At 39.4% G+C, this 24,630-nt stretch overlaps 1 protein-coding gene across 1 annotated transcript in view; it reads left to right on the top strand.

Moving 5' to 3' along the window:
* The first annotated feature begins 5,302 nt into the window (after positions 1–5,302).
* Positions 5,303–24,630, top strand: part of GPATCH1 (G-patch domain containing 1) — a 30,728-nt gene continuing 11,400 nt past the window's right edge. The window contains exons 1-11 of the mRNA XM_065416392.1: positions 5,303–5,399; positions 9,904–10,038; positions 10,397–10,482; positions 11,203–11,363; positions 11,710–11,807; positions 11,989–12,047; positions 12,507–12,752; positions 14,349–14,496; positions 15,780–15,859; positions 17,135–17,339; positions 21,128–21,406. Coding sequence (XP_065272464.1) covers positions 5,321–5,399; positions 9,904–10,038; positions 10,397–10,482; positions 11,203–11,363; positions 11,710–11,807; positions 11,989–12,047; positions 12,507–12,752; positions 14,349–14,496; positions 15,780–15,859; positions 17,135–17,339; positions 21,128–21,406 — 1,576 coding nt within the window. The 5' untranslated portion in view covers positions 5,303–5,320. The remainder of the gene's footprint in view (positions 5,400–9,903; positions 10,039–10,396; positions 10,483–11,202; positions 11,364–11,709; positions 11,808–11,988; positions 12,048–12,506; positions 12,753–14,348; positions 14,497–15,779; positions 15,860–17,134; positions 17,340–21,127; positions 21,407–24,630) is intronic.

The following is a 24,630-nucleotide window of genomic DNA, read 5'->3' as shown; positions in this document are numbered from 1 at the left end:
GCTGGCCCTAGGTCAAATGGTGTCCCAGGCAAGGCGCGTCTTTGGCTCCCAGGAGCACCACCAGCTTTTCTGCCGCCCTAGGCGGCGGAAGGTCCCGCCCCGAAATGCCGCCCCCCACAGAGGCGGCGGAAGGTCCCGCTGCCGAAATACCGCCGCGGTTGCCGCCCCCCAAATTGTAGCGCCCTAGGCGACTGCCTAGGTCGCCTAATGGGTTGCGCCGGCCCTGTTGGCTCCTCCTCCATTTGTTAAACTTTTGAATACCTTATTTTTTATTGCATTTGTAGCCCATTTCACAAGTTTGATGCACGATTTGCATGCATGATTTATCTCTGTCACATAAGATGATACATTTGCATGCTAGGATCTGTAAATCTGTATTTATTCATGCCATATATAAGCAAATAAAAAATTTCATTTCCTCTAAGCATATAGAAACTTTAATTTTAAGAATAACTGAAATGTACTAACATCAAGAAATTGAACTGTGCACCAACATTGAGTGGACCAGTATTAAATAGTGTCTCAGTAGGTAACAGTCTTAGAATGTTAACTCTAGTCTTTTAGTTCAAAAAGTCACTTTTCTTGCCTTTACCCTTGTGAATTGAACCACAGCGTCTGAGAGATCCAAAGACTGGCCAATGACATTTTCAAGTGATAAAATAGCAAGCAATTTCAGTCTTTTATATTGTTGCATAGCTAGTAGTTCGATAGATATCTCTGGCATCTCATTAAATATGTCCTTTATTAGTCACTACTTACACTCTTCAAGTCTTAAAACATAAGCACACTTTCAAATTACACAATAAAACAAGGTTCACAATATTGCAACTGTGAACTCACTTCAGTTCATTCTTATATCTCACTGACTGACAGGTGAGTCCCCACCCCTTGTATACCTGCAAGGGGATGGCTGACAACATTCTAGGAGGTTCGAGGAAAATGTTCTCAGAAAGTCTGGCAGGTTCCACAAGATTCTACAAAGATCTAGAACATTCTAGGAGGTTAGTGAAAAATGAATCCACATATGGAATACCTGAAACATGTTACTTCAAACATTCTATTTTCTCTTTTGTCGTAACAACAAAAACAGCACCCCAAGCGGTCTCTTGGGTTATCTGCCCTAAAACTGGCCCTGTTAGCAACATGTATATTTATTTATTAATAATAAAAACTCTACAAAAATAAGACATTCCACTACAAATGCTGCTCCACCTGGAGAGAGGATGAGAGAACAAACAACATATGACAGATGTGTAGTCATGTTACTTAATGAACTACTGGAAAGTGCTCAGATACTATGTGATGAGTGTGGTATAGAAAAACTATATAGAATATAACAAAATCATCACATATTCTCCCACCAACTTGTATAATGAATGCAAATTGTTTATTGACTTGAAGAGATAACAGTTTATTATGAACAAAGTAAGCAACTCTATAATGCAAGATGTAATTCTCATCTGATAAAGGAAAGTCAGTATGATTGAAGAAGGAGCTGGAGACTTTATTACCCCATCTCTCTGTATGTGCCAAACAAGACATGGGAAGAGATTTGTTATTAATGTTCATTTGGTGCAAAATCCAGCTTGTGTGTATGTGTCTTGATGGTTATAAACTCTTTAGGATCAATTATTTACTAATCAAAGGAAACCTCCTACCATACTAATGACTAACAGCTCATTTTACCATTAAGTATTCTGGCCAACTGTTCAGTAATTAGCAATGATGAGAAAAAAGATAATATATGTAAATATCCATTGTTCCCTTCTCTACTGTTTTAAAGCTGGATTAAAGCCACAAATTATGTAGATAGGGAGGATTCTATTTAAAGCTGTGTAAATATTTCCCATGAAAGCCTGAAACCATAGGAAACTCGGCTAGTTTCAGTTTGAACACAGAAGTTAAAGCAGCTGAGCTCTGTGCAAAATATTGTTGGTCCTAAAACACTTGATTTAAACTCAAAGCAAAACATGTTACAATCTAGGATTAGAATGGAATTTCTCAAGGTTGAGTGTTGTGATTTCCTTTCAGTGTTTTAAAGAAACTTGTGACAGCTGCTCGTATGATAAATCTTGGATCAATAGAAACCTCAATAACCCACCTGCAGCACAGAATTTAACATCAGATGTTTTTTATAAAGTTTTGCATTCAGCACCTTGACCTTGAATTAACCTGAATCTTAAGAAAAATGCAAGGTTGGGAAACCACTTGAATCAAAATGTACATAAAAGTTTCTCTCTGATAATAATGGGTAAAGCCACAAAATTAAAATGCAGAGACAGATTAAAAATTGCAGGATTTCAGATCTAGAAGTTTGTTTGTATTCATTATATAAAGGCCAGTTTGCAAAAACTGGATCCAGAAACAGCCCATCATCTGGATGTATTTGGGTCCAAGGTTTTGGGGCAGGCCCAGCATTAGTTTCCACCCATACAAACCAAAAATGGCAGGTTTGCACAGCTCTAGTTGAGCTCTCATACAACATACAGCAGTGCTTTTGCTGTCCACTTACATTCTAATAATTGATCACACAGCTATGACTAGGTATGATTAGGGTAAAAGGTAAATACTGTACGTAATCAAACCCTGCTTGTTGTCCTTGACTACAGGGAAGGAACAGGTTGGGTGGATGTCACCATTTTAGATTCCTACCTGGTGCCTAATGAGCCACACCCAGTGCTGGTCCAAAGGGCAGGTAAGACCTATCAACACACCTTGTGTATAGACTGTACATGAAAGGTAAACAAAGGTGACTGAGTTGACGTCAGCTTTTTCTTTTAATAAAATGTATTTTCTCCTTTGTATAATTATTAATGCAGAAATAAACTTACTGAGAGAAAAAGAGAGAAAGTCTGTGTACATATGTGAATGTGCTCAAAATTTCCTAGGGTATATATTATAAAAGTGGAGCTTATTTGCAGCAGCTAACAGACATGACTTTCCAGTTCACAATTGTTTCTAACACCACCTTGATAACTGCCTTACAGAGTAAACCTTCTTCACATGTGAACTGGAAAAAAATTGACACCACCACTAATTATTTCCCCCTTCATCTTTTAGTACAAAAAAGTTTTGGACATCCCTTCTAACCATGTACACTAATTCCTTTAAAACTGTCTGTACAAGTAATTGGATACCTCAGGAGACCAGTAATAGCACCTAGAGCCTTTAACTTATAACATGTACAGGTTTCAGTTAAAATTATAGATGGTTGTGAAGTAAAACCCCTGCCCCAAACTTTGCTGCTCAGGACCATCTGTAGTATATCCTGGTAGGCCTTCATGGAATAAGGGGTGGAACCAAGTCAATTCACCCGTGGCTGTCTTCTATCCTTTGGGTAAAGGAGGCAAATGTGAGTGATCACTAATGGTAAAATATCTAGGAATGTTAAGAAAACGTGTGTGCCACTGTTTAAATGTAACTTGTAACAAACTGGAGAGAATCTAGGGGAAACCAACACAAATGATACAAGGTTTAGAAAATGTGACCTATGAGGAAAAGATTAAAAGAACTGGGCATCTTTAATCTAGAGAAGAGAAAGCTGAGGGTACAAATAAGTCTTCAAATATGTAAAAGGTTGTTAGTGGATGGTGATCAGTTGTTCTCCATGTCCACTGATTGCAGTTTGCAGCCAGGAAGATTTAGGTTGGATATTAGGAAAATCTCTCTAAGTATAGCTAAGCACTGGAAAAGGTCCTAGGGAGGTTGTGGAATTCCCATCCTTGGAGGTTTTTAAGAACAGTCTAGACCTGTCATGGGTGGCTAGAGTTTGACTCTTCAGGGCTAAGAGGGAAAAAAATGTAGTAAAAGCTTATTTTTGACACTAGTCAGCAAATATGACTCAATGAAAATAAAGAACAGCTCTGTTAAGTACCATAATGCAGTTTCTGCACAAACACTTTTTGAGTAGAGCAGCACTTTAAATAAACTGGACCAAATTTGGCTCTGTGAGTTTTATCAGCTGTAAGTCAGTAACATCCATGTTTCCCCCTTTCCACATTGAATACACACGGAGTATGTTTTACACTTTGATTCTGGAAGTGGATCCATTTCACAAAATTGCAGTTGCTATTATCCATTACTCTTCAATCCTGACAGCAGTAGTGATATTGGTACCCTATGCTAGATTCTTTCCATGTCTGTTGTGGGATCATATCTGCGATTTGTTGGCCTTGTTAACTCTGAGTTTGGAAACTATTACCACCTTTCTTGCAAGAATCATGCTTAAACATGGTTAACTACAGTGTTTCAGACCACTAATTTTGAACATTGCACTGTAGTATTTTTTATATGGGCACGTCTCACGCTCCCCAGGTTAAAAGGTCTGTAAAGGCAAGGGGCTAGCTCCTGGGATCAATAATGTTGCTCTTGAGTGACCTCTTTTGGCCAGTAAATGAAGAAAGTCGTATCCTGCCTATTCATCCTCATGGAGGAAGTGTTAGTGTTGCTGTGTGATGAAGCTACAGGAAATTAAAGATGAAATCCCAGAGGAACCTGGCCCCACTCACACACCATTCCAGGACAGGAATATGAAAGGGATCTCAAACACTTGTCCTGTTATTTCCAAGTTCATTGTGATTTTGCTGTGGCAGTCCTGCATCCTGCAAACATTCATATGGTCATAGACGTTAGAAATGGAAAAGCCCTGTTAGGTAATGCAGTCTTACTCCCACCGCAAGTACAGGGTTTCTTTCTGAGTATGTTTTCTATTGTATTGCCCCATCTAGATTTAATCTTGTCAGGGGCAAGTGTGTATTGGTGGTGGTGGGTTCTGCTTGCTTCTTAGCTTGGAAATATCAAGATGTAAAATATGAGCCAATGAATGATACATTTAAAATTATTAGGGTTAGAATTATTATTAGGGTGCCCACCCATCCCTTATTTCAAGGGACTGTCCCTTATTTCATTGATTTGTCCTGGAGGATGCCCCCCATCCCTTATTTTAAGATGTACTGAAATGTATTAAAACTGATCACAAGTTACATTTTAAACATTACATTGAAAATTGATGACAATTGCATTGTGTGCCTGAGGGTAGCAGAAATATAAACTTGAGAGAAAAAGACGTGATACTTCACACCGTCCCTCAGCAGCCCAAGGGCTTAATGGGGGAAGGGCCTGAGCTACAGCAGCCCCCTGGGGTTGCGGGCTCTGGGTGGGCACCTGAGTGCAACCCCTGGCAGGCGAGAGCAGACTAAATCCGAGCAGGACGCAGGTTGCTCTGCTCCATCCCCACACCGCGATGGCGGCGCCCGCCGAGCGCCCCGCCTCTCTCACGTGACAGCGGCTTGGCCCTGGCGCCAGGCGCCCTGGTCAGAAGATGGCGGCGTCGGAGGCCAGCGACAGTGAGGAGGAGGAGTTGGCGGGCTATGGCACCGCGCTGGAGCCCCTGCCGGAGGGTAAGGGAGCTCGGGGGGCACAGCCGCCCCGATCCCCCGGCTTGCGCGGAGGCGTCCCCCTAACTAGCCCGGCTAACGCTGCGGGCGGGCGGTGAGCGAGGGGCCTTGTCTCCCCGGAGCCTTCTGCCCACATGAGGTGGGGGGAGTCGCCTTGAAGCCAGACCCAGCGGGGCAGCCCCCGTCTCGACAGCCGCACATCCTGTCTGCTTCAGGGAGCGAGACGAGCCAGCTCCTCTCCATGCCCGCCGCCCAGGGCCGTCTCCAGGCACCAGCCCACCAAGCTTGTGCTTGGGGCGGCACCTGGAGGGGGGCGGCGCGGCGCTCCTGCTCCGGCCGCCGGGGAGAGCGGGGCCACGGCCGGGGCTCGCCGCCCTCCCCCCGGCGATCTGGCCGCCGGGGAGAGCGGAGCCCTGGCCGGGCACTCCGCCCTCCTCCCAGGGCTCCGGCTGCCCTCCCCCCCCCCCCGGCCGCTGGGGAGAGTGGAGCCCCGGCTGGGGCTCGCCGCCCTCCCCGCGGGGCTCCGGCCGCCCTCCCCCCCGCGCCCTCCCCTGCTGCGCTGGGGGGGGGTGGTGGAGGCTTTTTTGCCTGGGGCGGCAAAAAAGCCAGAGCCGGCCCTGCTGCCGCCTGGTCTGCGGCTTCCTTTTCGCCCTGTGTCCCGCAAGTCCCTTTCCCTGCCCTGCGCCTGCGAGAGACCCGCCCAGCTCTCCCCGATCAGGGCCCAGTAAACACAGCCACCCCCGCCTAGCCCGCGAGGTTCCCTCTCGCCAGGGGAGAGAAGGGGTTGGGTGGGCGAATACTACTAATGCACCGACGCTGTTGTGCTGAGAGGTGTTAATAGGGGAGGACAGGGTTGGCTCGGCCTGGTGGTTGGGGAGGCTTGATGTAGTAGTTCTTAGTGCTCACTGTACAGCCAACACAGTCGTACCAGGGCAGGTCTACACTACAGCCAGGATCCACGCTCTGAGATTGAGCCACCGGCCTTCGATTTAGCGAGTTTACAGAAGACCCGCCAAATGGACAGCAGATCGCTCTCCAGTCTACCCCTGTACTCGACAGAAGTGTAAGATAAGTTGACGGGAGAGTTTCTCCTGTCAACCCACCGCGGTAACTCTACCTAAGATACGTCGACTCACGTAGCTGGAGTTGAGTAGTGTTGGTCGACTTACCGCGGTAGTGTAGACATAGCTTTAGGGTAGAGTGGGTAGTACAGAAGATAGGCTAAGAGCTGGCAAATGTACAAAACAAACAAACTGGAGGGGCTGCAGGGGATTCCCTTCTAATCTTTGAGGGCTTATTTACACTACCCACCAGATCGGCGGGCAGCAATTGATCCAGTGGGGGTCGATTTATTGTGTCTAGCATAGATGCGATTAATTGACCGCTGAGCGCTCTCCCATCGACTCCAGTACTCCACCAGAACGAAAAGTGCAAGCGGAGTCGACGGGAGAGCGTCAGCTGTCAACTTACCACAGTGAAGACACTGCAGTAAGTAGATCTAAGTACGTCGACTTCAGCTGCGCTATTCATGTAGCTGAAGTTGCGTATCTTAGATCAACCCTGCACGGTAGTGTAGACAAGCCCTCAGTTACTGAAGTCTCAGGTGTTACTTGTTGCAGTAGACAGGTTTCAGAGTAGCAGCCGTGTTAGTCTGTATCCGCAAAAGACCTAAAAGTCGCAATATTACAACAAAAAAACTTCAAAAACAGACTCCAACGAGAAACTGCTGAGTTGGAATTAATTTGCAAATTGGACACCATTAAATTAGGCTTGAACAAAGATTGGGAGTGGATGTGCCATTACACAAAGTAAAACTATTTCCCCATGCTTATTCCCCCTTCCCCCCCCACTACAGTTCGTCATATCTTCTTGTCAATTGCTGGAAATGGGCCATTTTCATTACCACTACAAACAGTTCTTTTTCTCTTCTGCTGATAATAGCTCACCTTAACTGATCACTCTCGTTATAGTGTGTATGGTAACATTGTTTCATGTTCTCTGTGTGTGTGTGTGTGTGTGTGTGTATATATATCTGTCTATCTTCCTACTGTATTTTCCACTGTATGCATCCGATGAAGTGGGCTGTAGCCCACGAAAGCTTATGCTCAAATAAATTTGTTAGTCCCTAAGGTGCCACAAGTACTCCTGTTCTTGTTGCAGTAGGTGGTCCTCAGTTTTCAGACACAAGTGTGATTAAGGCCTGGGTCCGCACAAGGATTTTGTACAAATTCGATTACGGTTGTGATTTTGTTTACCGAAATAGTTATACCAGTGCAACTCATAATGTGAACACAGTTATGCTGGTATAAAGATGCTTTATGTGAGTATAGTTTATTTCCCTTCATGTACAAGAATAAGCTAGACTACTTGTACTTCTTTAATAATACCAGGGTTGTTAAAGCTGTACAAATTTTGTGTGTAAACAAGGCCTAAGTTGACAGTATCTCTTTTAACAATGTCACTGCTAGGTCAAGTTCTCAAATGACTGTGCTTAAATGGAACATCAAAAATCCTGGCACCATTGAAGCACTAAGGCTTCAGTTCTCAGTACATTCAGACTGTTTCAACAACCTGGAAGTTCCATGCATTTCTGTAAGGCCTTGTTGTTGGTGTTCAGATTTTTAAAAATAAAGCTATGTTATATTTATTAAAGTTTACCTTTTTTCCCCCCACTTCTGTGCTCAGATAACCAAAAACACTGTGCATGGCTGATACGAGACTTTTGCTATAACAGAATTATATTTCTAATAAATGTTGGAATAGAACTGATGGAAGTAAACTGTGAAAGCCCTCATTGTTATTTACTTAGGGCTGGTCCACACTGGGGCGGGGAATCGATCTAGGAAACGCAACTTCAGCTACGAGAATAGCGTAGCTGAAGTCGACGTTTCCTAGATCGAACTAAGTTTACTTACTGCGGGTCCACGCGGCGCAGGCAAGCTCCCCCGTCGACAGCGCTTCCTCCTGTCGGCGAGCAGGAGTTCCGCAGTCGACGGGGGAGTGCTTCTGGAATCGATTTATCGTGTCCAGATGAGACGCGATAAATCGATCCCAGAAGATCGATCTCTACCCGCTGAATCGGGCGGGTAGTGTGGACCTACCCAAAGACAGATACAAGTAGAAAGCAATTAATTGTTGTAAAAGTTAGACTCTATACAGTAAAATCCCCCTGTGGTTTGTAGTGCTCCTTACCCAAGGAATAAATACAATGTTGCTCATTTAATACTGTTTCTTATTGCCTTATAAGGTTCAGGGTCAATACTTTTTCTGTTATATCCAGTTTCATAAAACTGCCCTGCAGCTGGGTGTAAATAGGCATCCTACCATCAAAAGCACAGAGTGCATGTAACCAGCTGTGGGTGGGTGGGTGTGTATGCATGTACATTCACAGGTGCACTGGCCACATGAATGTTTAACCTTCATCCCATGTATTATATATGTACAGTATTATATTTCAATGGTAAATATTTGCATAATGTAGGAATCCTGCCCTTTAAAGGCCATGGCAAGAGTTTTGAGGCCTGATCCTGCAAACACTTAACGGTGGGTAGTGTTGAAGTCAGTGGGCAGAAAGCACTGCATACAGCAATGTTTCAATTGTCTGTCCCTGAGATTATAAATCTCTTGGAGAAATGACAGTATTTTACATGTTTTTGCCAAGCCAAGCACACGTTTGGTTTTCAGTAAATAATAATGAGTTTACACACAACAATGAGTTTACACAAAAAGGAGATTATATATACACTTTAAAAGTGCTTATTATGCAAATCCCTCTGTTCCCTTGAAGTCGTCTTGTTAAAATGTGATTTCAGCACAGTTAGTTGTATGAAATATTTCAAGGTACATGATCCTGCAATAGATTGCATGCAGCAGATGTTTGCACCTGTACGGCGCCTCATTGACTTCTCTTAGGGGGATGGTGCTATTACAAGTGTTATCTTTTGGCAGTGCCATGCAATTGAAGTTCTGACCACTTAAAGATAGCCCTGACTTTTAAAGATCCTGTTGGCTGTTTGCATTGATAGTGTTGTTAGTTAACCTCTGTCTCGATTAATTTCAAAATTGGATAGTTATATTCTGCCTTCCAAATTCCTAAAGCTTCAGTTGGATATGATGTTAATAACACTTAGCAATTTTCATAATGCTTTACAAACAGTGCTTAGAGCACCCTCTAAAATAGGAAAATAAATATTATTCGTCCCATTTTACAGATTGGGACATTAAGGAGACAGATAGATAGTTTGTGGTTTGCCCACAGCCATGGAAAAAGTTGGTGTGAGAACTGGGATTAGGATTTAGAAATTCTTCATCACTATTTTTATTTTCTTATTCTCTCAGTTCCTGTTTTAAATAGCAGCATGTAGTGCTGACATGCACAGTTGAACTGCTGTCACTTTCCTCTTCAGAGTTGGCTGCTATTCCTGTGGGGAACAAATAGTTACTGAGAAGAGTGGGGATTTGATTCTCTGTTCGGGTTAACTCATTTTCCTGTTCTTTGTATTTGTAGGTGAACGAATTAAGAAGCCAGTTCCTCTTCAAGAGCAGACTGTTAAAGATGAAAAGGGACGATACAAACGTTTTCATGGAGCATTTAGTGGTGGTTTCTCTGCTGGCTACTTCAACACTGTTGGTTCAAAGGAAGGTCAGAGATTGTGTCTGAAACTAGTTCCTCTCATGGAGAAGAACTGCAGTAATAATTTATCAAAACATAACACTACTACATTTGTTTTTGGGAAAACAAATGTAAATTGGTATTATGTATTTTTTTCTGCTGATGTTCACTGTAAATAGTTATACTTTTCTATTAAAATGAACATCATTGAAGATGCTACCGTTGGAATGCTCTGCTTATGGATGCATCATGTTGTGTTGGAGTGTCCTTAATGTGTTTCTGATTAATAGAATGGCAAAATGGCAACATATTACCTTTTCCTTGATGCGTTCATACATTATATTAGAGTTTCTTTTTATACATTTCTTAAAGATTGGTTTCTTTTAAGGATGGGCCCCTTCAACTTTTGTATCATCACGTCAGAAGAGAGCAGACAAAACAGTCCTTGGACCAGAAGACTTTATGGATGAAGAGGTAAGTTTACAAAAATTATACAAAAAGTTGTGGCATGACAATACTTCAGATGTTTGGGCATTTTATCACTGCGTATATTGTTGCATGAATTTATGTAGATATGGATAATAGAATCATTTTTATTGTAGATAGTACTAATAAGAAATTTGTAAGAATGATCCATTATTTTAAATTTTCGTCAAAGAACTGATTTAATCTTGTCAGGGACAAGTGTGCATTTGGTAGTGGTGGGTTCTGCTTACTTCTTAACTTGGAAATATCAGGATGTAAAATATGAGCATCCCTAGTTTTGCTGGCATAGTTTTGAGGGCTGATGGGTGTAGTTGGGAGCAGTTTCAGCCCTTGAATGTTTGTAGGCAATTAAAAAACCCTATTTTGTTTAACTAAGAGTCTTCTAGGTAGGACCTGTTTAAAACAAACAAAAAGAAAAACCTTACAAAACAGAAAGCAAACAAAACTTTCTAGGTCTCCATTATAAAGAAACATATGTAAATAAAGACTGTGATTTTCAAAGGTGCTGAAGGGGAGGTAGGTGCCCAATTCCATTGAAATTTAATTAAAGTTGGACACCTAACTCCTGTAGGTGCCTTTGAAAACCCAGCCAAAATAAAGGGCATAAACTCCAGGTTTTCCTTGGATGGTCATCTTTAATATTAGTCTATATTTGAAGAAAAGTTATTTCTAATTAGAATTTTTCCATTTTGTGTGTGTGTTTTTCAGGATCTAAGTGAATATGGGATAGCGCCTAAAGAAATTACGACGACAGATGACTTTGCTTCCAAACCCAAAGATAGAATAAAAGAAAAAGCTAGGCAGATTGCAGGGGTAACTGCATCCATTCCAGGAGCCACTGCACTGGATGATTTAATAGCACCAGCAAAGTGAGTAGATATAGCGCCTCATCCCCAAAACATCTATGCTGTATTGGCAAGTAAAGGAATATCTGACTACTGCAGTCAGTGCAAATTACTGCAAAATATATAAAATTGCATTTTCAAAGGGACCTCCACCTGCCTTCTTGTTTTGCACATGCAAATTTGCGCGCACTGTCATTTGCAGTTCTGCATGCAAGGTACAAATGATAATACATGAAGAATTGTGCTTACAGAAAACTGCTTTGAAAATTTGGCCCATACTGTTATGAATTTATAGCTTTCAGGAGCTTCACCATGAATACTTTTAAATTAGGCTGTCAGCATAAATGTTTTGTTCTTAATTTTCTCTTAGAATAACTATTGGTGTTGAATTATTGCGAAAAATGGGCTGGAAAGAAGGACAAGGAGTTGGACCTCGAGTAAAGAGAAAGCCACGCAAACAAAAACCTGGTATGTTCAATTAAGTTTTGAGTCATGGAAAATGTAGAGTTTCTAGTCTTCTCTGTGCTATTGAGAAGATCTTGTAAAAACCTTTCATTTGCTCTGTGGTTAATTTTTTTTTTTAATGTAACTAAGAGAAACTTACTGAAGAATTGTAACTTTATAGTATGATGCTGTTATGTCTTTACAGATCCTGAAGTAAAAGTATATGGCTGTGCGCTACCACCTGAAGGATCTGAGGGATCTGAGGTATTATGCACGCAAAAGTTACTGTTTTTTATATAAAAAACAGTATTTGTAAGTTATATTTAAAGTATAACTTTCAATATATGTAAAAATGTATAACAAAAAAAATATGACTATTATATGACTAGAATACTAATATTTGTAGTGTTGGTCCTAGGACATTAGCGAGACAAAGTGGGTGATGTAATATCTTTTGCTGGACCAAGTTCTGTTGGTGAAAATGACAAGCTTTCAAGCTACACAGAGCTCTTCTGAATATTAATGGTTGGGTTAAGGTAAACCTAGAACAGCTCCTTTTCTAGTCAGGCATGTGAAGTGATATCCGTATGTATTTAGAGAACTCTTAAGCTTTTTCAGAATTGGACTTTATCTTAACTAAATGTTGCTGTGGAACTTACATTTTTATACTGCTGTACAGAGTTTAATGTTTATTTATTGTAATGTACTTTAACTTTGTAAAAGGATGAAGAGGATGAATATCAGCCAGAGAATGTGACGTTTGCACCGAAAGATGTAATGCCTGTAGACTTGACTCCTAAAGAGAATGTCCATGGACTTGGTTACAAGGGTCTAGACCCCACCAAAGCATTGTTTGGGGTTTCAGGAGGAGAACACCCCAGTCTTTTTACTGATGGTTCTGAAAAGACAAGTAATCTAATTGGTGATCTGAGACATAGTAAAGGAAGAAAATTGGGTATCTCAGGCCAGGTAAAACATTACTGTATATACTGTGTTGCAGTGCCAGTTATAGGAAATAAATATGTTTGTCTTAAAATCTCTCTAAAATGGAATTAAAACAAAGTTTTAAAGCAAATTGAAAATACCATATTATTAAAAATAATACTTTGTACTACTCTGTTCCCTTCTCTCTGAGAATCTGAAAGAGATCATGAATTAAATCTTAATAATACCTTGTGATGTGGATAGTAGTAGTATACCAAATTTGAGATGGAAAACTAAGGCACAGATAGGTAAAATGACCAAACACCAAAAAACAGGGTCAGCCTGAATCTTGAATTTAATATATTTTTATTGGTTGAAAGAGGCAAGGATCATTGGTTCCTATTACATTATGCATGACATTCCAATATTAATATTGTGATTGAAATAAATTGTGGGAGAGTAGAATAAAACAAATGTATACAGTACTCTCCTTTTTTACATTGAAAGTACTCTTAAAATTGCAGTAGAATCTGCAAGGGCCAGATGCTATGCTTCCTAGTCCGTAATCAGGCAACACTTCTGTTTAAGTCAATGGTAATTTTTGCTGTAAATGTAGATATTTCTGTTATTACAGTGTTATTTCATATTCTCAGAGAGCCAGGAACAGTAAAAAAAAAATGACACTATCTTATCAATGTGAAGCAATGCTTTCATTAAATGTTCCCTTTCATAAGGTAGTCTCATTTTTTTTTTCCTACTGTTCCTGGCTTTTTGAGAAATAAAATGTAGATAATTTGATTTTTATTTCTCCATGAGATGGAAAATACTCAGAAATTGTAGAATGATCGCAAGAAACTTTGTGTGGTTTGAGAACAGGACTGGGAGGCAGGTTACCTTGCCTCTGTTCCCATTGCTAACACGGGCTTGCTGTGAAGCCATGGTTGAGTCCATGAAGCTTCTATATGGCTTAGTAAGTTAATGGGTGTAATGTAATAATATCATGATGAGTGTGGTGTAAGTAAAAATGAAAGTGAACATTAAATTTCTCCAATTGGAGTAAAATGAGCTTTTTGTGAATCAAAGACGTTTAATTTTTGGCCGTTTCCTTCCAACGCTAGGTTCTGTCAGCCACATTCAATTTCCCTTTAGCAGTATGCCGTGATTCATGTTTTCACACAGGAGAAACATTGTCAAGTTTTGTGATTTTTGGGAAAAAATAAATATGGTCAAATATGGTTGTATTTATTCCCATTACGCTGTTCTTCTCCTCTTTAAAGGCTTCCTGCCAGCATAATTATTTTCTTCCTTTAGAGCTCAACTAGTGCCGTTCGTATTTAGATGGCAGGATACATTGTTCAGTGTTGTATAGCTAATCCTGCCGATTATAAATCAAACATGCCTCTGACATAGTGGTCCCAGTCCCTCTCTGCTGGAGGACACGCTTGCTGTTTTGATCATTGGTCTCCCATTTGGCAGGGTATAGTATTTGCTACATGAAAGTTATTAAACTGGTCCCAAACATGTAATTTTAATTTCAGAGACAAAATATACATATTCTGACATGTTACTTTTTCAAGACAGAACTGTTACATTTTGACACTGTAGAATTCTAACCATTTTTAATTTAAAAAATTTTTCTAGGCTTTTGGTGTAGGAGCTTTGGAAGAAGACGACGACGATATATATGCTACTGAAACATTGTCAAAATATGATACAGTTCTGAAAGATGAGGAACCTGGAGATATGCTGTATGGTTGGACTGCACCTAAGCAGTATAAAAACAAGAAAGGTAAGAATTATAGATAGATCTGAAGTTTCAGTATAATTATACTTAAAATGTATATAAGAATGCTAACCTCTATTTCCCAAATACGTTCATTTATAAAGGATTGATATTTTCTAGCCCTGAGATCTCAATATTTCACCTAATCTCCTCCATTACCATTACTTGTCGTTCAAAAGCAGATTAAATGAAAACTTCTGCTTTCTTCAGTTTAGTCATGTATTTATATGAAAAAAAAATTTTTTGCTGCAGGAAAAAATAGTAAGTGAAAAGCAACACCACTATAAAAATACAGATGATATTAAGAGAGCTTATTCCAAAGTTGTCCATGGCCAAGGTATAAAATATTATATGGAAAAAATGTTAAATATAGTGGTTGAAAAGCACTCAAAAGTTAGGAAATGCCAGGATGAAAGTTGCCTATGCAATAGATATGAAACTACATTAGCATTATACAGCTCAAAATTACTACAAAAGAGGGCAGTTGTAAGAGGAAAATAATTACCACTAATAGTGATAATAGTTCACCACTAACATTAGTGGTTATGGTTGAAAATCTCAGAAATACTGTGTGCACTAGGTTAGAACTAATACTAGACTGTGATAACTTACACAGTAGTTTTATTGTCAGAAAAGATGCATGAATATTTAAGAATCCTTCAGTAATTTACTTGCAAATATAGGGCCTGATTTTGTAGCCCTTACTAATATGGGTAGTCTTGGAGATTTGAGTGGGGCTGCTCACATGAGTAAGTGCTGTAGGATCACGTGTATAGCCATTTGCCATGTATCATGCAAAGCAGCACTTGGTAAAGTACCATCTTTGGATTTAATTTAATGTACATACATAAACTTCTGAATTTCTTTCCAAATGAAATTGATTCCATCAACATTGGCTTGAATTTGGTTCCATCAACATACATAGTGTATAGCCAGTCACAGCCGTGGAGGCTTCGATGGATTCTGAATGAGATAGGCATGCCTCAGGGATTGTTGTTAAGCAAAAATTATGCAGGATATGAAAGTCAGCGGTAACTTTTGCATATTCTATTTGTATTATACAATGCATAGTAGTATTAGTTATTGCTGATCATTCACAAGTTGAGAAAAACTGTAAAGGTTTTTAATAAGGAATTAAAAAATATCAGGACATACTAATTAAAGGATGCTGTATCAGAAAATAGAATCGTTTGAAATTATTTAGTTAAAAAATTAAAGTTGAATATCCCTGTCTATGAAGTTAGTTGTTGGCTTTGAAAGTTATGACTAATTCTGTAATCATTTTATAGGAATGGAGAAAGAAGTTAGATATATTGGCAAAATTCTGGATGGCTTTTCCTTGGCTTCTAAATCATCAGCTCCAAAGAAGGTAAATAAAACATAATTTTTCTCTTAGCAAAAACAACTGTTATAATTTTGCCATCTTTACGTGTTTAAATATAGACAATAAGTAATCACTCATATGTCAATAATAATCAAATAATTTATGAAGGAAAGATGTAAACAAGCCTAATATAGATCTAAAGAGTGATATGCAATTTGACTGAGCTCCTTTGTTATTACTCTATTCTACTGCATTCATATTGTGTCTTGTAATAGGAATAAACTTGTTGGTAAGCAACAAAGATATCCTAAATAGTCAAAACTATAGGTTTTCAGGTTGATAATACAAACCTGAAGTTTGTCCATCCACTAGACATACTAAATGCATTCAGAGCTGCTCACTACTGTTTGGCAGCAGTTTGGAGAATTGGTTTTAGCAAGAATAACGTATATATTCTGCTTGTCTGTTGTTCAAACATAACATCATATTTTCTTAGTGACCAAGACCTCTCAAATTCACTCATAGTGACAAATTTGTTTTAACCCTATTTTTAGGACTTAATTTTAAATAGAAGATGTATTGGTATAAGTGTAGAATGGGGTAAAATCCAGGCATATATAAAATTTTGTGACAGTATGCTTTTCCTAAAGAGGAAATAGAAAGAAAAATCCACTTAGTATACTTAACCATAAGGAGGCATTGGGATATCTGTTGTTTGTTGAGGACTATTCTTTTAAGAGATATGAAAACAGAATTTCAGTGGAGGATACTAAGGTATTTTAGAAGCTTAGGGAAACTATTCAACTTTTAAAATTTAATGTTTGAAAGTGCATGTAATTCCCATTTTAAGGAAGGTAAATTCTTAAGCAATATCCAAAGCATTTTCTGAAATATTTAAAAAAAAAAAAAAAAAAAAAAAGCAGTTCTTGATTTGCTATTTGATCTATGGTATAATTTTTATAAACCGACAATTTGGTAATTATTTTTTTCAAGTTTCAAATGTTCCTGTTGATTACAATGCCATTTATTTATTGATTCAGACTAATTGAGCCTGTCTAGTTTGTTTGTTTGTTTGTTTGTTTGTTTGTTATATAGCTTACTTTTCTATTGTTAATGTTCACAAATTACATTGACAGTACTTAAAGGAGTATACAGGTTATGGATGTCCTTTTGTGCAAGTCTGAGCAGTATATACTAGTAGTCTATAGTAAGACTAACTTTTGTACGCTGTCTTGTGGTTTTTGTGAAGGACATCTCCTCATCTATAAATAACAAATATGAAACTACATCTCTCACTGTGTTTTCTGTTTATTTTGGAAGACTTATCTACCGCCTGACCTGCCAAGGGATTACAGACCAGTCCATTACTTTCGACCAGTGATAACAGCTAGAAATGAAAACCCCCTTTTACTTCAGGCATTAGCTGAATCAACTGGGAAACGTGAGACTGATACTCCACAGCAAAACAGACACACACTGAATGCATCTCAGAGGAGGGAATTGCTAGGAGAGACTGCTCTAAAAGGTATGTGACATAGTGTGTGACCATACTTCTCCTTGTTTCATTATAATTTAGATTCACTTAACACTGACTAAACTACTAGGTTATCCCCATAATATTTTTAGCACAGGAAATACTTGTTTACAAACTTGAATGTTTACAATCTTGAATATATATATTTTCTAATTTAATAAAACTAAAAATAAAAATAAAACACCCCTTATGTTAGCCAAAATATTGGACAATATGATCCCTAAATGTCAATTACTGGGAATACCTACAGGTGTTTTCAGTTACTCACGCTGATTAAAGGAGAAAAGTGTGTGTAAAGGTATTTCATTTTTTGCTTCCATGAAGCCTAAATTTATTTATTTTAAATTTCTGCTTGTGGTTTTTTTTTGTTTTTTTTTTTAACATTAGAAATTCATATCTTGTGTAGCCTGGAAGATTTTATAGCTCTCTAGTCACTAGTGTTGTTATGACATTATATGAGTCTAGAGAAAATAGCAAATAAGAGGGAAAGGGGATGTTAGACTTTTTAAAACTTTTTTTTTTTTTTTTGGTTAACACTTGTTTAATATCAACCAGTAAAGGATACTGGAGAAAGAACATATTAATTGCCTTTCCCTTCAGTTAAGTTGTGAGGCCACAATACTAATGCTGCGAGACAGGGTGGATTTTAATCCGCAAGCAGGTAACCTTTAGTAAAATAATCTATTTTAATCTTGCTTTGCATTTGTACGTTTGCGTTATTATGCTAAAGAAAGGTTGGTTCTCATTGGTTGGTAACCATTAAAATATGTTGATTTGCAACTAAATGTAGCCTTTGTACTAATTTTGGTCCTTCTTTTTGCTAACCAAGATATTCTATATTTATACACGTATTTAAACAAGTATATCATTTAATTTACGTTTATTCAGATTTTTAATTTTTACATTTACATTGTTTATAATATGGTGAATGATTATTCATTTTTTACTTGATTTGTATCAAGCTCTGTTTGAATAGAAATTTAATTAAAAATGTACAAAACAAGCGTTTTTAATTTTATTAGACAAATAAAACTAAGTCTTAATTTATCAAAATGTGTTCTTCATTTAAAACTGACTTATTAAACAAAGGAAGTATTATATGTAGTTACTGAACTCTTTGTTTCTCATCACCATGTCCTTCAAGATTTTAGAACGAATAGGCCTCATTCTCTCACCTAGTTTTATTAATAGATTAGAAGAAAAACCTATTTTTCTGCCTTTTTTTTTTTTTTTAACTCCCATTGGGTTTTTTACTTTGAGTGAACTAGTCATTGAACTGAATTAGTTGAATAAACTGAGATGAAGAAAACATTATTTCTTTGCATGCAGAAGAGGCTACTCTTGCCAGAAGCTGATTTAGCACCTGAACAATCTCAGGTTCCAGATACTTAGCCAGTGTACTTCCCACCAGTGCAGTGGTTTGACTTTCTTTAAAACTTGCCAGCAAACATGTACTGCTTAATATTTGTTATTTAATTTAAATTATTTTATTTTATTTAAATTATTTTAATAGACTATAATAAGTTTAGGCCTTAGCATAGGTTGTCATCATTTCAAATTTAACTTGAAATAGGTTTATTTATTAAAAAAAATAAACCTGCATTTTATTTAAATAAAAAAAATCTGATTTTAATAAAAGCCATCTGATTGTTTTGATTTTTTTCTTTAAATAATAGATTTTTTATCCACCCTGCTCTGAGACCCCCCCAGAAGAAGGGGCCCCCGCAAAACCTGGAAAGGTCAGACTTCACATTTCTCAGTAAAAACTAAGGAGGACGCTTCCTTTTTGTCTTTAGCCTTTCAAGCCTTTTCCACACATCATAAATAAGCAAAATATGGCACAAACATAACTTAAAAAAATATCCATTGCAGGTCACTCTTAAATAGCTGTGACAGAAATTAAGATTGTATAATAGCTACAATAATGCTATTTTGTCAGCTTTTAAAGCATTCCACCTGGTAAAGCTCCATGGCATGGCCTTTAACTTTCTGCCTCGTGAGAACTGGAGATACTCTCCGAACTAACAGTACTACTCTTTAATCAACAGGAATAGTTGTTGTTGGGTAATATGAATAATTCCCTCACCCTTGCCCCCGAGGGCTGAGTATGACGCTTCTATAGCATCCCCAGCCCTTCTTCACTTGAGAAGCAAGTGACTGGGACCAGGAGCTGCACTGTACATGGCAGAGTTTGGCACTGAGACCACTGGGCTAACCAAGCGCAAAATATATTTATAACTGAAAACAGCATAATAGATTAATATAATAGCTAAATTATATGCAATATAATTAATAAATATATATGCATGTTTATGTAATAAAAAAAGAAAATATATGGAAGTGTCCAAAACTTTCAAACCACTAATGTAACTACAGTAAAAGCGATGTTATCTAGCAATTTACCAACTGGAAAGCTCTATAAACTGGCATTTCTGATCTTCATTGAAAGTCTGGTTTATAGTCCAGTTGGTACGGGGCTGGCAGGCTCCCTAGCTGGGTCCACATGGCTCCCTGGAAGTGGCAACATGTCCCTGCTGCTCCTAGGCGGAGGAATGGCCATGAGGGGTTTGGAGTGCGGAAGAGGGTGCAGGGTCTGGGAGGGAGTTTGTGTGCAGGAGGGGGCAGGGGGTCAGGGTGCGGGAGGGGTTTCGGGGTGCCGGATCCAGGCAGCGCTCACCTTGGGCAGCTCCCCGCAAGTGGCAATATGTCCCTGCTGCTCCTAGGCAGCGATGCAGCTAGACAGCTCTGCGCGCTGACCCCACCCCGCCCTAGGTGCTGGTCCCAGAGCTCCCATTGGCCAATGGGAACCACGGCCAATGGGAGTTGCAAGGGCGGCGCCTGCAGGTGGAAGCAGCGCGCAGAGCCGCCTAGCTGCGCCTCTGCTTAGGAGCAGCAGGGACATGTCGCTGCTTGTGGGGAGCTGCCTGAGGTGAGCGCTACCCGGATCCAGCACCACCTCCTGCACCCAAACTCCCTCCCAGAATTCGCGCCCTACACCCACTCCCCCACCCTGAGCCCTCTTCCCCCATCCAAACTCCCTCCCTCTTAGTTAACCGGAGTTTTTGACTTACCAGTACCTCCCATTTCCCCAACATGCCGGATAACAAAGCTTTTACTGTATTAGATTCTGAAGGTTTAAAAAAAAAAAAAAATGGAGCATATACATATGCTGTACAAAATTTTACATTCCAGATTTGTATGAAGTCTAGATCTTTACACTATCAAATGTAGACATCCCTGGTTTATACTATGCCAGATACATATGATGAAAAACAAATCAACTATCTATCTATCTATCTATCTATCTATCTATCTATCTATCAGTATAGAGATCTGGTGGGGCACAATACATACGAATGAGTGTGAGGCACTATCCTGCTCCTTTCATAAAAGATGCATCCACTCAAACAGCAGTAGGTTCACCAAAGATGTAACTTGTAAAAGCGATGTGTGTCTATAATTTTTTATATTAGTGTAATAAAAAATACAGTGAGAGCCACTTCTGGTAAAAGAAATCTCCTCTCTTTAAATGACCATTTAAAAATATTCCCTCAGGGTTTCCAGCAAAATTGTGACATTTAAAATTAACCACTACTAGAGTATTGATTTTTTGATGATTTCTTGGGTATCTGAATGTATATACATCCTATATTTAGACACATTTTTGTTTAGATAGGGAAATAATATACATGTAATATGTTTTATTCATGACAGTAGAGATAGTTACAAAGATGTTTACTTTTCCAAATATCTCCTTTATTGCTTTTTTCTATCCTCAGGTCCATCTCCTTCTGTTTTGGAGTATCTGTCAGGGAAAGACAAAGAGAGAATCAAAGAAGCAAAACAGGCAGCTGAACAACAAATGAAAACACAAACTTTGCCTCAGCAATCCCTGAATATCTCATCTTCCTCAGATGGTGTTAATCACAAGTGGCAAATGGCATTGGGGGAGCAGTTAGCCACCCCTGGTTCTAGTGACTTCAAACCATTTGCAAAAAATCCAGAAAAACAAAAAAGATATGAGGATTATGTAGAGAGCCTTAAACAAGGACAAAAAGGTAACTAGCAAATGGTCATGAAACTCTTCTGCATTTTTTTTATTTGGAAAAAGTTATTTCTGCAATTTTAAGTATTTCATTTTAAGCTTCTCATAGGCTTGATTCCAGAATTCCATATGTAGCGTTTTTCCTTCTGTTTTCTGAGGCCCTAATCTTGCAAAATTTAGGCACATAAGTAATCCCATTGATTTCAATGGGACTACACATTAATTTAAGTGTTTGCAAGATTGGGGGCTTTGATCATACTCATCTTAGTTTCTCTGATCCCTCATAATGTAGCTCACAACCTCACAGATGAGGGGTTTTCAACCTTTTTCTTTCTGAGGCCCACCCCAACATGCTATAAGAACTCCACGGCCCACCTGTGCCACAACAAATAAGAACATAAGAAAGGCCGTACTGGGTCAGACCAAAGGTCCATCTAGCCCAGTATCTGTCTACCGACAGTGGCCAATGCCAGGTGCCCCAGAGGGAGTGAACCTAACAGGCAATGATCAAGTGATCTCTCTCCTGCCATCCATCTCCATCCTCTGACGAACAGAGGCTAGGGACACCATTCTTACCCATCCTGGCTAATAGCCATTTATGGACTTAGCCACCATGAATTTATCCAGTCCCTTTTTAAACATTGTTATAGTCCTAGCCTTCACAACCTCCTCAGGTAAGGAGTTCCACAAGTTGACTGCGCGCTGCGTGAAGAAGAACTTCCTTTTATTTGTTTTAAACCTGCTGCCTATTAATTTCATTTGGTGACCCCTAGTTCTTGTATTATGGGAATAAGTAAATAACTTTTCCTTATCCACTTTCTCAACATCACTCATGATTTTATATACCTCTATCATGTCCCCCCTTAGTCTTCTCTTTTCCAAACTGAAGAGTCCTAGCCTCTTTAATCTTTCCTCATATGGGACCCTCTCTAAACCCTTAATCATTTTAGTTGCTCTTTTCTGAACCCTTTCTAGTGCTAGAATATCTTTTTTGAGGTGAGGAGACCACATCTGTACACAGTATTCGAGATGTGGGCGTACCACATCTATATGCCGAAAACCACATATTTATATGCCGAAAACCATTCGAAAATGGTTTTCAGCATATAAATGCCAGGGCCGGTGCTAGGGGGTAGGAAGCTGGGCAACTGCCCACCAAGCTACATTGCTCTGGCTTCAGCTTCTGCCCCAGGTGGCGAGGCTCAGGGCCCTGGGCTTCAGCCCCATCCGATGTGAGACTTCAGCTCTCTGCCCTGGGTCACAGCGAGTCTAACACTGGCCCTGCTTGGCAGACCCCGTGAAACCTGCCCGTGGCCCCCGGGGGGGCCCTGGACTTCTGGTTGAGAACCGCTGTCATGGACCATACTGTGATCTTGCAGTTTTTGTTTTGTTTTGTTTCCTTTTTGTTTACCTTCCAGCTCCATACCTTCAACCTGCTTTTAATTCTCATCTCTCTTTTGTAATTAAGACAGTATGTACTCTGGGTACAGTGGGACCATAGTAATGTTAACTTAGTCTGTCACCAGGAAGTATCCTTCATTCCCTACCCCCATACAACAGTTTCATGTTTCAGAATACCCATTGACGTAAAATAGAATGATTTTCAATAGTTGTTATTTTTAGGGATGGGTATTTTTGCTATGCTCTCCAGGCCGTCTTGCTCCGCTCTTCAGGTCCAGCTTAAAACCTTCCCCCCTGCTCTCCAAATATGCCAGGGAAATGGGGAGCTCGTAGTTGGCTTTAGCAGTTAATATCCAGCGCTCCCTGTTCTTCAGTGGCTGTGCTGTTCTCCAGGAAAATCAGCTACCCAGCCTGTGCTTCTGGGTTCCCCCCACTTTCCATCTGCAAACTGGGCTTCAGCTCTGCTGGGCTTCATGGATCAGTGTAGGGAGCAGGTACTGTAATCCAATTGACTTGCATTTGTGGGGAAAACTGGATAATGAGAGACAGATCTCAGCAAGACAGGGAAACAGAAAACAAATGTCAGATGCCCAGTTGCAGCAAAAGGGCAAATTCTCTGGCAAAAATGCTGATTTTTGAGGTATTTTTGAAAAAAGCCATATCTACGGAGTCCATGGGGTCTCTTGCTGAGATGAAGGAAAACTCGGAATCAGAAGTTGGTCCAGTAAAAGATGTTAGTTAACCCACCTTGTGTCTCTGAGATGGAGGCAAGTTACTACACCTCTACCTCGATATAATGCTGTCCTTGGGAGCCAAAAAATCTTACCGCGTTATAGGTGAAGCCGCGTTATATTGAACTTGCTTTGATCCACCGGAGTGCGCAGCCCCACCCCCCCGGAGCACTGCTTTACCGCATTATATCCAAATTTGTGTTATATCGGGTCGCGTTATATCAGGGTAGAGGTGTACTTTGTTTTTTTATGTTATTTCAGGTGCATTTGGCTGTTCTTTGATGTTGAGCTCTGTCTTTGGGCCGGTAGTTTATCTGCTCAGGACATAGATTGTTGCTTTGTATAAAATGGAACAACTTAAATGTATTTATTAGTAGAACAGGATGAAAATGCAGGAAATCTTGAAATAATGTGGAAGGTCAAAAACCTCATATCAGAGGCTCGGCTTGGTGTTGATTTTGTTCCTCTCTCCTCTAGAAGCAAATATGAACCAAAATCTGTTCCTTGTAAACAGGAAAGGATGATTTTTTTTTTTTTTTTTTTTAAGCTACTTGGCACATCTGAATTTGTACTTATGAGCACGCACATTTTATGCATCCAAAAAGCTAATTTGAATACTCAAGTGCATATCTAAACTTTAAACTTTACTAGCAGGTACACATATTGAGCTTTTTACCTTTACATTTCAAGCATTTTGTTGGAGTTGTGTGTGGAGTTGTTTTGTTTTCTATGGAGCAATTCATATTTTGTATATTCCAGTGTGCATTACAGAGCAGTGAGTTAGGTGTCAATAGTACAGTAATGGGTTAGGTAAATGAAGTAGCCATCATTCATTTGTCAAAGATTGTCATTCTGACACTATCTTGGGCAGTCATCCTTGGCTACTGAAGAATAGTATATCCAGCAAGACACCCGGGGTTACCCCTATTCTTTATTTCTGAAGTTTTTGGCACATTTATATTCAACTACATATTCATCAGACCCTTGTGGAGATGAGCTTGGCTTCTTGAATTGGTTTAACTCATTTTGTGATTCTTTCAAACAGCATACAAGTGTATTTTAACTTAAAAGTAACTTTTAAGGGCTGCTAAGCATTTCTGTCCTT

Source organism: Emys orbicularis, chromosome 14 (assembly GCF_028017835.1).
Source record: "Emys orbicularis isolate rEmyOrb1 chromosome 14, rEmyOrb1.hap1, whole genome shotgun sequence".
In the NCBI taxonomy this organism is placed as follows: Eukaryota; Metazoa; Chordata; order Testudines; family Emydidae; genus Emys; species Emys orbicularis.
This window is presented reverse-complemented; position numbering and strand designations above follow the sequence as displayed.